Here is a 17,772-nt window from a genome sequence, read left to right on the forward strand (position 1 = left end):
TCTCCAGACGCACACTATCCATAGCTGGAGTCCATTGTCACTTCCATGCCATGTGCTGTCCATCATATCACTGAGGCTGCTGTGGGTAGCTGTACTCTCCCGTCATGGAGTCCACAGGGCTGGTGCTCACCCCAATTGTCAGATAGCGTCTGCCGGCATTACCAAACAGCTCGGTGGTACTGACAGACCCGGAGCCCCCGCATATCTCAAACTGTGTCTCATGCATATCCACTGCCTACTAACCATCACTAACACACTCACTCAGGAGACAAGGCTCCGCCTGATACCCTTCCCCATCATCTGGTCTCCCGCAAGCAAACACAAATCATTCTGCTCCAACTACTTAAACATTACTTGCTCGCCTTATCCAGAATTAATGCGCTGGATTAGCATCTAAATGCAGTCAGCCAAAACAGTGGCGGGAAAATAGCCGTGGACCTGCTCAGAGGCAGGAGGTCAGATATGAGCATTGCCTCTATGTACCAGTCAGATTACTGAGTCCACAGGGACAGTGGCAACACTGACAGATATGCACATTTAACACCCCACTTAACCTCCAGTAGACAGGAAACCTAAACCAATTATGCAAAAAGGAAATGTTATCTGCTCTAATTTTACCTTCCGAGACTGTCCAAATAACATCAAAAGGTGTAGCAGAACCAAATTTTATCTCATGTGTCTTTTTAATCTGTCAAACTGAACTCAATCCCAACGTGGTTAACATGCAACCAACACTGGCATATTTGCTCTGAAGTTTGATATTTTGAGTAAACAGTTACTCTACTGCCCTCGATAGGCTGTTGTAAATGACTGAGCAGTGATTAAAGCTGTTGTTAGAGACAGAACAGCTTTCCAGGCACAAAGGAAATAGGCTATAGACAACATGTCACTATGCAAGAGCCATTACTCCAATTTCCCCCAGTGTTCTAAAACCTGACTTGCACATTATAAATTTAACATATAAAAGGTAAGAGGAAATAGACACCATGCTCATTATTTCACCAGCAAAACATAGCGTGGAACAGCAGTAATCTAATTTGCCAAGGTAAACTCAGATTTAGGATTTATTTCAGAAGACAGTTCTATTTTGTTTTTAATAAATTGTATCTCTGCCAACGCTCACCGATTTTGTGCTGTATTTTGGCTGATTGGTCTTGTAACTGTAATCCGAGTACTGGTCAGAGCCGGTAGAGTTGTCGTCTCCTCCTGTTCCCACAAAGGTATTGGTGGCAGGTAGGTCTTGGACAGCCTGGTGCTTCTGGGAGGCAGATGGAGATTGGGCCTGGAGCTGAATGGAGGGCAGAGGTGAATTGGAGCGGTAATGTCTGCCCAAGTCTGGGCTACCAGGTGGGTAGGTCAAGGGCAGGTGGATCCTGGGGCTGTCGTTAACCCCGTCAATGTTGAATTTCAGGCTCTTTTGGAGGCTGACCTCCTCTTCCTCCCCAAGAGGTTTGGGTGCCTTTGGAGGCTTGCCCTTCCTCCCCTTTTTGCCTTTGATGCTCTTTGGCCCTTGCTTTGGGGCATACAAATCTTTGGTCTCCTTCTTGCCAGCTTGGTAGCCACTTTTAGTCTCTCTCTGTAGGCGATGCCTGATGAAGACTACCACTATGATGACCGTCACAACGCCTGCCACGCCAGCCAAGCTACCATACAGGATGTTGCTTCTCTGGGTGGCCAAACCGTAGTCAGGGTCACCGGCGATGTCCGTGTCCAATGGGGTGTATAAACTGTGGCCTACCAGAGCCTCCACTAGGCTCACATTGGCAATGGTCTCATTGACATAGACGTGCACCAAGGCAATGGCATGCCGTGAAGGCTTACCCCTGTCACTCACTTTCACTACCAAGCGATGCAAGCCCCCATGTTTTCGAGTCAGTTCCTTGGTTAGTTTTATCTCCCCATCAGAGGGAGAGATGTAGAAGAGCTCATGAGGGTTCCCGCCAGCGATGCTGTACACCAGCTCGGCATTAGCACCAGAGTCCATGTCTTCTGCCTCCACCACCTCGACAATGCTGTCAGGTGCAGCCAGGGGAGACAGCCTCCTAAAAGACGAATTGGCAGGTTTCGTGACAACGGGTGCGTTGTCATTTTCATCGAGGACGTTGATGGTCACGCCAACGTAGGAGGACCTGGGAGGGTCTCCTCCATCCACTGCTTGCAGTCGAAAAGTGTAGCTGCTTTCTTTCTCCCGGTCAAAAGAGATACTGGACAGGATGGTTCCTGTGCCATTCTGGACTACAAACTTCCCAACATCTGGCTCCACAGAGAGCTGCACTTTGGCATTTTCACCTTTGTCCATGTCTAACACAGTCACCATGCCGACCGGGCTGAGAGGGGGCATGTTCTCCAAGACAGAAAAGCTGTAACTGCTGAGCATAAATTTTGGATCATTGTCGTTCCTGTCCAGCACCTTGATCACAACCATCGCGGTTCCCCTATGGCTGGGGACACCCTTGTCCGCCGCAGTGACGCGGAACTCATAGCGCTCCTTATGTTCACGGTCCAGTGGGCTTCTAGCTCGCACTTCCCCTGAGCTGGGGTCAATCTCAAAGAGGCCCCTCATTGAGGAGTCAGCCACAATGCTGTACACGAGTTCTGCATTAGTGCCACTATCAGCATCCACAGCAATGACATCCAGAACCTTCTCTCCTGGTTGGTTCTCTTCAGCAAACTCAACCTCAAACAGGGGAGGTGAGAATATGGGAGAATTGTCATTCATATCAGTCACCTGCACTTTCAAAGAGTTTGTACTGGACAGAGCTGGGTTGCCAGAGTCCACGGCCACGATCTCCACCCTGTAGTCCCTGACTCGCTCATAGTCTAAGGGTGTGGTGGTTTGCAGGAAGTACTTTTTCTTGTTGTCGATGGAGGAATCGCCAGCTGGCCGAAGCTGGAATGGAACGTCGCCTGCTACCACACAGGTCACCACTGCGTTTTCTCCCTCATCTTTATCTGAAACCTGCACCAAGGCCACTGCAGTGCCTACAGGCATATCCTCTGAGATGTTTGCCACCCCATCACTATGAGTCCTAAGACCAATACCACGGATTTCCACAGCAGGTGCGTTGTCGTTCTGGTCCGTTATCTCGATAGAAACATATGTTGTGGAACTTTTGGGGGAGGGGCCTTTGTCTCTTGCCAGGACATGAAACGTCAGGCTGTTGATCTCCTCACGATCCAGTGGGCCTTTGACATATATGATGCCTGTAGAACGGTCAATCTGTAGAAGCTTGGGCACTGGATCTCCAGCCTGATGGATGGTGTACTCAATCTCACCATTTGCTCCCAGATCTGAGTCATTGGCCTTGACCTAAAATATAAAGAAAAAAAATAAAAGAAGTCAGAACTCTGCAAAGGAGAAGACATATCTGTAAAGGTTTAGGTACTCATTAACAACTATATAAATCACATAGACACGAAATCAACTTTAATGCTTAAAAAACCTTTAAGATAGATATCAGGAACATAACTCTGTGAAAGTAATGGAAATATTCCAACCCTGGGCCATTTCTGGAAATCTGCATTCTTAAAACATGATTTGAGACACTACAGTCCTTTAAGCAAAATAATTTAGGTGATATTTCAGTTTGTACCTTTTTAAAAAAAAAATATGTAAGACTCTGAAAGACTGACCACAAGAGATTATTGTAACAGCAATTAAAATCATAAGAAAATAAAAGGTCTATCCAGGGCAAAGTTACTCAGGAGAAAAAAACTGTATGTTCCAGCAATTAAGCTAGGTGAACTTAGTGAACCAGACATTAGTTTGGTGATATAAAACATCAAAGTAAAAAGTAGACAGCTACGGGAGGTTAAGACAGCAGTGCTCATTAAATACTTCATACTACCGATGACGAAAGAAGCTCCCTCTTGTTCCTTCCTGGACTTAAAGGTTAATAGAACCGCCCAACTTCGTTTTTCTTACCTGCAGTACGGAGTGTCCAACAGGGCTGTTCTCAGAGACTTCGGCTTCATAGGAGGATTTCTCGAATTTGGGCGCATTGTCGTTAGCATCAGTGATAATAACTCGCAGCAAGGCACTGCTGTGGCGAGAAGGGCTCCCCCCATCCATAGCTTTAATGTTTAGGTCATAGGAATCCTTCAACTCCCTGTCCAGGTTGCCCATCACAATGAGCTGAGGCAATTTCTCTCCCCTGTCATCCGTCACTTGCAGGTCAAAGAGGGCAAGCGCCTCTGGCCCGGCAGTCAGGACATAGTCAGCTACTCCATTCCTCTCCGTGTCTTTGTCAGTGGCCAGCGGGATGGAAAAAGTGGCCCCCATGTGTGTGTTCTCTTGCACTGAGAGAGTGAGGACAGGTGAGGCGAACTGCGGGGTGTTGTCATTGATGTCCTGCACCTCAATCCGTCCTTCAATCAGCCGGGGGCTCTGATTCTGGATGAGGTCAGTGATGGACACCTCAAACTCCAGAAAGCAGGGCTTTCCTTTGATTCGGCAATCTTTCAGTGTTTCTCTGTCTATGGGGATCTCAGTGGTGAATATCTCCCCTGTTTTGCCATCCACCCTCAGGTAAGGGGCGCCCACCTCCAACTTGTATAGATGTCCAGTGTCTGGTAAGCCCTGGTCACCTGCCAGACTACCTATCAATGTACTGGGCGGCTGTTCTTCTCGCACATGGTAGAGGATGCCACCTATAACACATATCGCTGACTTTAGCAAGAGCACCCACAGAAGGAAGAATCCCATAGAGAAGTCCATAATGCCCTAGAGAGGCAGCACCTCTGTCTGGAAAACAGAAAGTGAGAAAACAACAAGTCAAGCCATAAACGAGTGCAGTGCGGTAAAATCATCAGAAGTATCACAAACCCGAATACTTAAAAATCATTCAGGATTTTTTTGCATCAGAGGGCTATCTGAGGATAAAATAGAACTCTCACATTGGGAGAACTCCATGTTTTAAGCAAACACTAAATCCAGGGCAGAAAGTACTAAAAGCGCTTAGAAAAATGCTTCCTCCCCTGGTAGTACTAAAGCCCTCCATTCTCATTACCTTGCATTATTCATTATACTCATTTTTTGACTAGAGGACAAAAATGACTGGTGAGACAAAGAAGTTAAAGAAAAGAACATTGTACAAATGTTTATAAAGGAAATTAATTGCGTTAAAAGAGTATATTCTTCTCTGACACAGCATATGGTAGTAGGTTTGCAACAAATGCCTGTGCAATTCAGTGTTTCTCTTAATACTTCTATGTGATCCTTGTCAGTGCCACATTAGTGATCTTAATTAATTAGTGATCTTTCAACTACCTGTCCAAACTAAACTGCTTTTGGTAATTTTATTATGAGTAAGATAGCTCTTAATGGGTGTTTTCATTACGAGGATATGGGGGCTTGTATCTTATAAACAAGCATAGCTATAGTTCCCCTTTATTTACATCATTTGTTAAACCCAACTCATAACCAGTTTGCATTGTATTTTCCACAACATATGCTTAAACAGAACACAAATTTACCCGCAATTATATCCCAAACAGCGTGGAGGACTATGAAGGAGAAGTACGTTACTTAGGCGGGGGCTTTTGGATTCATCCATAATATTAAGATGGATTTTGTCTTTGGGAAGAACGTTAATGAGACAAAGGATGTGGTTAAAAAGAGGAATATTTAATCAGCAGGAGCTCCATTCAGTATCGTGGAGCAGAACAGATGCTTTAGGATTTAGAATTCACCCAAACACCGTTCCCCTATACCTAGGTCTCAAAGCACCTAAAGGCCTAGCCTTTATCTCAGAACACAGATTTACTTTAAAGCTTATGAGAGATCTCATCTCAGCTCTTACGTTTCAGGCTAATTTACACACTGTAATGCTCATGTTTGATTTCTAACCTGCTTTGCCTCCTCATTAATGAATACCCTCTGTTTTAGCTCCTTCTTTGATCCATATTCCCCAAGCTAAAGTTCTTTTTTTTTTACTCCACATAATTTCAGACTTTAATTATGTCCTAAGTATGAAGATTCCTTGCTGTGATTTTAAAGAAGAGCAGATGCTCTATTGAGCCATACTGTCTCCGAGCGCTGTCTCAGAACTCTATGTGAGTGCTCTGTGTCAGTACTCTTTGTCAGTACAGTACTGTCTGAGTGTTATATGTCAGTACTCTGTGTCAGTACAATACTGTATGAGTGCTCTGTGTCAGCAATATGTGTCAGTAGAGTACTGTCTGAGTACTCTGTATAAGTAGAGTACAGTCTGAGTGTCCTATGTCAGTATTCTGTGACAGTACTGTCTGAGTGCTCTATGTCAGTGTTCTGTGTCAGTAGAGTACTGTCTGAGTGCTCTGTATCAGTGTTCTGTGGCAGTACTGTCTGAGTGCTCTACGTAAGTACTCTGTCAGTACTTGATCTCCATTCTCTTTCTCACTGTTCTGCACTCCTTGACAAAACCTTGTGTACCTGGACTGTGTACACAAAATACCCACATTAATGTCCATGCAGGATCACCAGACTGGACCAGGATCAATACAGTTTTGCACCACCATACAAAAGGCCTTGGTCAAATGGAAAGCAAATAAGTGTAACACAGAATAGCTAAACACAGGAAAGCATAGAAATCCAGTCAGAAAATCCAATTTATCTGTATCTGTTGACATCAAGATTGCAGCATATTGATGTACTAATTGCTCAGTTATTGATGTGTCCCTTTTTGCATTTGCAGGGCAACACCCTGTCGATTGGTTTGGAATGATAGCAAGTAGGCTAAAAACATGATTAGAAAGTAGAACATAAAGCCCAGTTTCTGAAGGCCTACACAGTACCTTGGACAGCCTGAAGCTATTGGCTGAGAGACCTTTCATAAAGGTTAATGATTGCCTAGAAATGTCTTACCATGAACTGTAACAATATTTTTGAAGCAATTTGAGTATGAATAATGTGAATATATTGTATTGTTTTTGACAGCCCATTGGTACAAATATATCCAAGTCTAGATGTATCATTTGCAATTAGAAGAAAAAAAACAACTATCTTAAACTAAACATTTTGCATATAAACCTAAACATTTTAAATCTACCATAGATCTCATCAGATTCACACATTTCATATGGCACATAGAGCCAAGAGAAGACAACATGGGACTAGGAACAGATTAACTTTGAACAGACATTGAAAAAAAAAAAAAAAACAACAACAAAAAAATGCTGTAGTTCCAATTCATTTTTACTCCATGTTATTTGTGTTAAAATCACCAGATATCACTGAATCCTACATTTTACAATCATGTCTTATTTGTATCAGACCTTTCATATGCCTCATTTACCAATCAAGACCACTTTTACTAACAGTTCCAACATGAATGAGCTATTTAGAGATTCAAGCCATCAATCTTGACATGGGTGGCAACTGATGACTGCATTCAGAGTCTGACCTCTGAGTGTGAAGAAGGAACTATGATCTCAACTCAGCTGGAGAACCACTCTGTTTTCCAGGTCACGATGCTTGAGCTTACACTTCTTTGACACTGTAGCACGGTTGAACATACCAACTCAAACTTTAACCATCAATTTGAGCAAACATTTGTATTTCAGACATCTGGGTTTGTATTTTTATGCAAAAAACAACTTTTACACAAAATCAATCTTTATTCAAGAGAATCACCAGACATTGCGTGAACCTATGTGATCTGTGGCACTCCAATAAGAGTCCTTAAACATTCACCAAACAATTTTAAATACTGTTGCTTCTCTACTATTCATGTTAGCTACCCAACACAGGCCTACACTAGTGACCTCGTAACGCAGAAATATGTGAAGGCCTGTGTATTAAAAAAACAAAAAAACCAAAAAACACAGAGGTATGAAGACATACTAAATAGAGCTATCTAAAGAACACCTGTATGACATCAGTATTGAACTGCATCTGTCAAATAACACATGTGCACCACATGGATGAGACTGTTGTGCTTGCTATACTGATAATATGTAATTCAAAAAGCAATAATAATTAACCCGCAAGTTACTACCTGGACTCAAATCTGATTCAAAGAAGATTTCTTCACAACGGTTTCAGACAAATTTAAAGTTTGCACTGCATTGAACTGGTGAACCGCTAGAGAGTTCTGCCAGAATATCTGTGTTTAATGGATGAAAATGGACCAAGTCCATCTGTGCACACAGGACTTCAGTTGTACACTTCACTAATTAAGATATTCACATTGAGAATTTGGACTGAAACAGTCTTAGACCGTATGAGTTGTCCAAATAGTTTCTCCTGGGCACCAAATGTCATGTTCCTAAGTTATACATATCCACATTTGAATAAATATGGAGTGTAAAAAAAGGAACCTTTCTGTCTGCTAGATGCTTAATACCTGCGTTCATTCTGCTAATGGCAAATGAATCTGACATAACTGTCATACAGATACACTTCAAATGTACATATGAGTCTAATGCACTTAAAATATAATACCTTATTACTATATAATTTAATTAATTATGTACAATCAAATATGTGATGATCACTGTACCTGGCTGTACAAAGTACAAAGTAAAGCTTCTCAGTGTAATATAACTGGGCGTTTTCTTCTGTTAACCTGTTTTTTTTTGTCTGGCAATGGTGCCCTATGATAACAGTAATCTGTTAACAGCAACTGTTTAGGATCAAGTAAATCCTGTACAAATGCCATTTAAAATTTGACAGATGTTGCATCTGATGGAGAATGAGATCAAAACTGACCTCACCTGCTAATCTCTGCAGGCAGTATGAAGCATGTTGGTGTACAAGATATATACAATTCACATTGCATGATCAAGTGCATTAACTCCATTTCCAACCTTGCCTGCGTACTGAAAAACTGAAACGATGTTAATGCAGAATAAATGTACAATAATTTTAGAACAACTTTTCAAATCATAATGCTCAGTTCTCAATAGCTATTGTCTTCACAAAGACAATTTATTGCCTGTATTTGCCCTTTTCTGTAGTGCTCTATGTCATCTGTTATCACATTCATTCAGGTTCAACAGGTTTAGCATTTCAGTGTGGCACCGTTAGGTCATTTACCCACGTTACAGCTTCATTCTACACAAATCACTTCACAATTAACCCAGCAAAACTGACATATAGTCTTTGAACAATGGATATGAATATCTACTTATGTATGTACATGCACACACATACACACACACACACACACACACACACACACACACACACACACACACACACACACACACATTGCACTTTGCTGATGAGGGACCTCTGTCTGAAACACTCCGTTTCTCTGGAAACTCTTAACTACACTTTTGACCACACACACACACACACACACACACACACACACATACACACACGCACACACGCACACATTATATATATATATATATATATATATATATATATATATATATATATATATATATATATATATATACACACACACACACACACACACACACACACACACACACACACACACGTGGGGGGGGGTGATACTTGCATTCGGTGTTTAGTCTGTGTGATTAATCATTATATATTTATATCTTGCAGAGTCCGGTTTATGATCAATACCTCAAAAATTACATGCTCATATTTTATGGATGATCGATAACCATATTATATTATATACCACATTAATAATATAAACTTTGATCAGGCTACGATTAGGCCTCACCAACCATTTCAAAAGACTCCTTAAAATCTATTTCCCAAATATGTTACATTACATATGACTCTGGCACTGTTTAAAATCCATTATCCTGAAGCAAACCGTCTTCATTGAGTTTCATTGAGAAAGCCGGGAGGTGTGGGGGGGGGGGGGGGGGAGTCGGGGTATACCTAGTTCCGCAAAGATGTTTTGCCAAACATTGATCCTGTTATTGAACTAGTCTGCCCAGATAGGTGTTCCAGTGATGTCATTTATATCTGCCATTAGCCTACTGCTTTTCGAAAGGAACGAAAAAACGTGCATATAATGCATTTAAACGATGATTTAATTACGATTAAAGTGGAATAAAAGTGTCGTATTATAAGCCTCACGGTACCATTTTATACCGTCTTCCCTTTCATGGAGTCGGTACAACTAAAGACGAGCCTAAGCGAAGGCAAACAAGTGTCAACGAGTTACTCGCCAACTGCATCAAAATTACCCGATGGATTTCCATGGCGTATGTTTATGGCCCGCCGCCCCAGTGCAATAATTTCAGTTTGAACCCTTATCAATTTCGATAACACGCTAACACATAGACGTGTTTTATTATCTCAGCCGTGCACCATTCGATCGAATTCCTCAAGTGGCATTGGAATTCTGCGATCGGCATATTCGGAATGCGCAGTTCCAGAACGAGTTTGGAATCATTTTTCCGATCACGTCTATAAAGTTCATAGCCTACCTTTGTCCAGCACTTTTCACTTCGACCAGTTCGCTGTAGCTCTTAAGAGGCTGACTGTCTGAAATTAGCCTACTGTTGATGCTTCTTTCGATGTTTCCAGGGGCAGGTACAGACCGGTACAGCCCTTACACCCCAGGTTCAAAGACCCCAGAAATTAAAAAAACATAAAATCCGTCCACTGAAAGACAATCCATAAATCGTCGTATTATTTATCCCCATCATTCTCTCGAAATCGTACCAGTTTGGCGATGCAGACGCTCATTAGATAACCGATCATAAACGAATCGCAGTTGATGCTGCCGTTTTTAAATTACGTAGCATATAGTCTTGTTATTTTTTAAGGAAATGAGAAAAACGGTAGTTAACCCTGCAAAGCCAACTCGATTCCTGTCAGTGAATCCCCGAGTACTTATCTGAAGTAATTTGGGAAGATACGTTCTCTCAAAAATCAGTGGTTCTCGCCACTCAGTCTACCGAACATATCAAAAGGTTATGGCAAACAACGAATCCTCTTCGCCTTTCTTCACGCAAATGAACGCGGCTCGATCTTTGCAGCACAGGGTTAATCCTAGGCTATATGTATTTCTTTGCATGCGAACGAGTGAGAAGATTTCTCGGTGCTCGCTCGCTTCCCTCTCTGCGCGCAGAAGCAGAGGAGCGCGAGGAGGTGGGGCTCACAAGTCCTCCCTCAGCTTCAGCAACTTCTTTTCATCCCTCGCGCTTCAAGCTGTATGCCGGGGAATTCACAATTAGGTTAAGAAAATCTCCTAATTTCACTCTATATTGCTAGTGCAGAACACTGACCCATATCTTCCTGGCTGCGTCATAAACTGTAGTAGTTCATTCTTTCCCCTTTTTATAACGGAAATGTTCAAAGGGGAGTAATTTTGCGTAAATTCCTGCCAATAGTCCAGGGAGCGAAGCACTACTGTCTCTGTGTTCTGTCGTTACTCTCAACAGCATGGATCATAATCATGAGAAATTGGCTCGTAAAATATGATGAGTATTGATCGTTTTGGAACTGCATCCAACGAGCGCGTTGCGGGTTCATGTGTTCAACAGTTAAAAGCAGATGAGGGCACTCTTTGCTCTTTTGGCGCCACCCACGGGCGTTTCGGAGAACACCGCAGGAGTTAAACCGTTTCTCTAGTCTTTCTCCCGCTACCCACTACGCAAATCCCACTTCAAAACACCCTCACCCACACGCATAGGTACGCACACCCACTCCCAGCCATGCGCACACTTCTTTTATTATCGCCTTATGCATAGCCAACTTGTTAAACGATTATCATGCGAACTTTAATCAGGTGTGTCTGTACAAAAACTGGCAGAAGGAAGAGAGAATCCCTTTTGATTACCTCATATTGACTGCTGTGTGTGCCCTCAAAGAGTGGGGCTGTTGTTTGACAAAGTGTCTGTACAAAATGCTTTTTTAAAAACTTTATATTCTGTGCATATGTAGAAAGGAGCACGCAGAAACTGTTACAATAATTCACTAGTCTTTGTCCCATGGGGTTGTACAATGCCTGAATTCAGTACTACTCTCTTACACTATAGACCAGATCTGACTAACAATTAGCTGTAGTAAAGGCAAATTCCTGGAAAAGGTGTTAGTGATGGGGTGATGACCCAGTTTCCTGTCAGCTCTGGGACCCGCCCATGTGCATGTACTATTCATTACAAAGAAATGATGTTTTTGTGAATGAATTGACCCCTCTGCTCCAGCATGGGTGGCTAAGGAGCCTGGCCAATACAGCTGGCTAGGAACTGAAGCTGGAGCAACTGTATCCATGACTAGCACAAGAGGTGACAACGCAATAAGAGTTAGTACCAGTTGTCATGACAATGGCGATGTCGGGTACCTTGACAGTCACTAGCTCTGACAGCAAGGACCAAGTATCTTTTTCAACTTTGAGTCTGAACCCAGGAGGAGCGAGACACGGTGGATCCCAAACAATGGTATGTGGTCTGTCGGGCACACAGTATCTCTCTTGTGAAAGCATGGGTGGGATAATCTCAATTGTGTCACAACATGCTGTATTCTTCTCTAACTCGGGTTTAAAGGTCTTTCTGGATGTTTCTCCTGAAATGTGTCTAGTCTGCTGAGGGCCTTATGGTGATTAGATACAGTTGTATCCTTACGGTCGTCTGACAAGGCCCTCGGTGATTGTCTTATGGTCAGCGGAGCAGGACGCTGGCACTTGCCGACGCACTTAACCGTGTGTTCATGCCACAAAAGCGCAGCCCCGTTTGCGCAGCCGAGAGACGTGCAGACTTTTGCATACAGTGCACGTCTTGTGCAGCCAGTGCACACTGACAGGACACCTGATGCTGTTCCGCTCCTGCTAGGAGGAGCTCGGAAGCCCCGCGAAGACAGCAGGCTGTCTGTCCTCTGGAAAACTGGCAACAGACTTTTGGGTTGTGTGGCTGGAACGCAGTCGCTTAATTACTTCCACCATGCTGTGGGGGCTCTATGACAGCACAGAGAGCAGCAGATAGAAAAGAAAAAAAAATGAAAAGAATATATAATAAGAAAGAGTAGGTACAAAGAAGAATTGTAGCAATAACTGACACAATAGAAGCCTTTCAAGATTCACAGCAGAGATTCTCATTAAACACAGGCCCTCTTTCCCTCTTAGTAGCAATCAATTTTGTATAATCCATTAGAGGGGCATGATTCAGAAGATATACAAATGGATTTGCAGGTTTTATAAACCTCCAACAGGTCAATACAGACGGCCTTAAAAACAGACAACAACCAGAGACACAGCAAAGAGCCCCAGCCCACCCATATCCACCCGGAGTCTCTACATCAACATCGAATGTGGTCAGCGGCACACCGTGCTAATGCCCAGGAGCACGCAGCGTGCTGTACTACAGCATGTGGCCCTGGGCCCACACCATGCACGGGAAGCAGGACTTCTTCTGCTCCGCCTGCCACCCCGAAGGAAGGCGCTGTCAAAGAGCTCCGGCGTGTGATCCTTGCGCCTCCACCGATCCCTCATTAGCAGCAAAACAAACAGCTGTCGGGTTACCTCTCCTGGGCTCTCATTAAGCCCTGCCTGTCATCCACCAGCCAGCAGCCAGCCAATCACAGCGCTGCTCCCGCCCACGCTGTACCCACCCACGGTCGGCAGCAGAGGGGGGTCAGAGGTGAGGAGTGGATGAGACAGCATTCCCTCACTACAGCTACACTTCTCTCGGGCATTCCAGCAAAAAAAAAAATAAATAAATGTCTTTACCAACCTGCCTACTAAAGCGTTTATCACAAGCATCAATAATTCTATTAGGAAAAGAAATATGTAAATATTGCCAAGAACCAATACAAATGGATCCTATTTTCATCTGTATATCTTTTCATCTATAGATCTTTGAGACCTTCCACATGTTGGCGTCCAAAAACCATTTTGTGGCCTGATGGTGTAGCTTATGTGGTAGTAAATTGCTTGCTAGAATGAAAGGTGAGACACATTTTAAAATCACAAGGTCTTTGTTCTCTGATTGTGAGAGTTCTGACTCAGTCTGCTCATAGAGCTTGGTAATGACACCCCCCCCAATTCATCGTCAATCAGGCCTAATCAGAAATATTCAAAAGGGAATAAAAAAACACATAATGGTTCGGTAGCCCTTGAGGGGCTTAAGTGTGGAGATGCTGTGGTGAGTGTTCAGTAATGCAAACAAAGCAGTTTGATTATGGTGTGCATGGTTTGATATTGCATCAGTCACTAACTTAGAAGCACCAACGTGTGGAAAAAGCTAGCGACAATGACAGCCGGTTCATCCCCTTCTATCTCTTTCTCTATGTCTCTTTCTCTCTAAGTCTCTCGCTCCCCCTTTTTCAGCAGTCTTAATGAGGAGGAAGGTTCATTGCATGCGGCTGTATTTTCATCATTTCCAGTGTTCTCGCAAGAACAGTTCAGTTGCAGAAACGTAATGCGGGTTGGGGATTCAGCCCCGCAGGCTATCTGCGCAGCAAGGCCACTGGAGAACAATTAGCCGATCTTATGAACAAAGCCAGACGGAGTCGTTTTAAGCTGACTTCAGGGTCATTCACCACGTGACTACGAAGAGCTAGTCCTCAGTCTTCGGAGCGCGTGGAATGCTTATCCAAGAAACCGTTGCAATTTATACCGCTCAGGAAAAAAAAAAAAAAAAAAAAGGTGCAACAGATCCATCATAGAACATGGCGCTTTGAAGTAGTTCAAAGGCAAAGCACAAATGCAGCCAGACGCCGCAATGAAACGGATACCCAGATGCTTCCGCCCACCTTGTACTCTTCGTATCACGTTGTGAACTGCGCCGACGGTTGTGCAGTCAAACCTGTGGCAGAGGTTCCGCCAGCGAATGGTTGGTTTTGATATCCTCAACATAATACGGGTGGTTTGACACCGTAATTATGAAAGACCCTCGTCTTCTCTCTCCACCCTAGTGAACTCCCGGTCCCCTTTCAGCTCTGCTGGATCTGCATTTAAGAGACAGCTGAGCTCCAACGTGATGGTGGGAGCACGTGAATGCATATGCAACGCTGGGCAGTGCTGCGGGAGTGCTTTCTTTATGACGCGCGCGACCGTTGTGCGTGCCCTGCTACCACTGGCCAGCGGCACCGAAACCGTTTTAAATGAAGTCCTCCGTCAACGGTTTGCCACACCAAGTCAGCGAAACAGCAGCTTCTGAACATTCCCGCTGTGTGCCACTAAAAAGGAGAGGGGGAGAATAGAAAGCTTTTATTGTGGCATTGCGCTCAGCATAATATAATAGAGCTCCTATATCATATGGTAATTAGAATTGGTACCTATATTCATTGTTGTAAATCAATGAGCTCCAAATCATAATGGGGACAATTAGAGCCATAGAGTAGTTTCACGGTGAACTTGTGAGTTGGGCGATTATGGGGGCGCTCTTGTAGTACGATGTTCAGTGGAATCGATCAATCAGTGATTATTATTGTCGTTATCGTCTTTGTTTTGGGCACAGATGGAGGCTTGGTAATCCAGGCACTCATTTGCATGGAAATTGTTGATTGCGACAAAAGCTGTTTTTACTGTAAATACATAACCAATTGTACTGAATTCTGAATAAGTACCCAGAATAGATTAGACCAAATCAGATCATGTATTCATATCGTGATTATAAATGTTTTGCTATTTTTCATGCGTTTGAGCAGTGCAAAACTGAATGTATAATACAGCAATTAGTGTACAAAGTCTGCAGGCTCAAGACAAGCAAAACTTTGCAAATTCCCCCTGCAACATCAGGTCATGGCACAGACATTATAGAAGTCACCAAACATCCTTTAACTGCACTTGACAGCATTCAGCAAAAGGCAAAGTGAACATTTTTTGTTGCCCCCTGTAATGGTAATATATTCTATTCTAAAGCAAACATTGTCATTCAGAGGAAGTTGTTTTAATATTCTCTTGCAGTAACTGAATAGTGTTGTGTCATTTCATTTATCTAGCATAATTGCTTTCTCTTGGTCAATTGTCAGTGACACATATTAGATAGTTGCAAACACGATTCTGTCAGTTCTTATCTGTCTCTGCGTCTCGGATAATTGCTTTTGGCCTTTATATCTCAGAGCAGCAAAAACAAAAATGTTGAGTAATTGATTTTTCCCCCATTTGTGAGATATCAGCACCTTATTTGCTCTGAGATGCTACTTCCGTATCGATGGAGCTATTAGATGTCTTGCACAATCTCTCTGATGGGTAAGAATATGTGTCTTTTGGTATGCATGCTTGTGTGGGTGTCTGCAACAGAAAGTTCTAGGTAATTTACCCTCTGTATAGTTAATGACAGTAAGGTTACTTATGAATTTATGACCCTCCCACAGAAAGCAGACTCTCACATGCATGCAAGCACTCATGTATGTTTGTGTACACCACACATACACACACACACACACACATACATGCACACATATTGTTTATGGTCAATGGAAGATGAGTAGTCTATATTTTCCTCCCAGTAACCTGGAGTTAAATTTACAAAACTTCTACTTGTCAGAAGCACTTAGAGAGTTGGCCACGCGTGTGTCCACTGGCAGAGTTCTGTTTATGGCAGAGCTCTATGGAGCGGCCGGTTGGTCTGAGGGAGGGAGAAGAGGAGGAGAACACAGGAGCAGATGGACACACTCTTAGAGGGGGATAAATAGCAAAGGAGAAAGCAAACATGCAACCTTTCACAGAGTTTCAGCCAGTGTGTGTGTGTGTGTGTGTGTGTGTGTGTGTGTGTGTGTGTGTGTGTGTATTTGTGTGTGTGTATGTGTGTGTGTGTGTATTTGTGTGTGTGTATTTGTGTGTGTGTATGTGTGTGTGTGTGTGTGTGTGTGTGTGTGTGTGTATTTGTGTGTATGTGTGTGTGTGTGTGTGTGTGTGTGTGTTTCTTTCATCTGTTTTATAATGTTTTTGTCCTTCCACTGTGGTTGTGGTTGATGCCACTGCAGCGGGTGTAAGGCTCCAGCCATTTATCTAGTTGAGAAATGCCAAGTCAGCCTGCCCAGATGAGCTTTTAAATGACTGTCACTTCATCCTCTATTTCAAGTGGCTGCACGTTATGGCATCCTGTAGGCGTTTGCTTTATTTATGCCTCCCACCCTCCCCAGCTCAAACCCCTCACCACCCCAACAACACACACACACACACACACTCACACACACACACACACACACACACGTATACACACACACACACACACACGTATACACACACACACACACACACACACACACACACACACACGTATACACACACACACACACACACACGCACGTATACACACGTATACACACACACACACACACACACACACACACACACACACACACACACACACACACACACACACACACACACACGTATACACACAGTCCATTTATGGGCCAGAGACTGAAATTGATCAAGAAAAGCAGAAGGAAGATTTTGGCCATGTTGTTTCTTAGCTAGATAATGGAGTCTTTTTACACCCAGAATAGCATTCATGAGGGCTTCAGTAATGGCTCACAGTGACCAAGCACATTAGGAAGTAATTGGAGTTTAATGAGTATTTTAAAGAGGGAGGGGCTACAGACTGGGTGTGGAGAGATTGTACATGGAATTTGTTAAAAAGGAGGGAAGAAAGAAGAAGGAATGGAAAAAAAAACAAAAAACGTTTTTTGACAATTAACAATCTGGAGCAAGCTGGGTCAAACAGAACCCTCCCAGAGTTAATTAAACCACAGTTATGCTGGCTGTAAGTTGAAAACTAGGTGCATATATATACTCTGTAAAGATTGTTCAGATAATGTAGGGCAGAACCTGAGGAGGGAGGGGCGAGGTAGGGTGGGAGTGTGTGTGTGTGTGTGTGTGTGTGCATGTGAGAAGTCTTCTTTCTAAATTGACTTTAATTTTAGTTAAACTTTATGGCATATGACAAGTAATTCCAGAGTCT

The 17,772-nt window shown here is 43.2% G+C and overlaps 1 protein-coding gene across 1 annotated transcript in view; it reads right to left on the bottom strand.

Annotated features, from left to right (window-relative positions):
• Positions 1–11,015, bottom strand: part of pcdh1a (protocadherin 1a) — a 57,673-nt gene extending 46,658 nt beyond the window's left edge. Inside the window, exons 1-3 of the mRNA XM_027028499.3 lie at positions 10,345–11,015; positions 3,926–4,744; positions 1,124–3,310 (exon numbers count right to left, since the gene is read on the bottom strand). Coding sequence (XP_026884300.3) covers positions 1,124–3,310; positions 3,926–4,717 — 2,979 coding nt within the window. The 5' untranslated portion in view covers positions 4,718–4,744; positions 10,345–11,015. The remainder of the gene's footprint in view (positions 1–1,123; positions 3,311–3,925; positions 4,745–10,344) is intronic.
• Positions 11,016–17,772: the final 6,757 nt, after the last annotated feature.

Source organism: Electrophorus electricus, chromosome 19 (genome assembly GCF_041902795.1).
Source record: "Electrophorus electricus isolate QZ-2024a chromosome 19, ASM4190279v1, whole genome shotgun sequence".
Lineage (NCBI taxonomy): Eukaryota > Metazoa > Chordata > Actinopteri > Gymnotiformes > Gymnotidae > Electrophorus > Electrophorus electricus.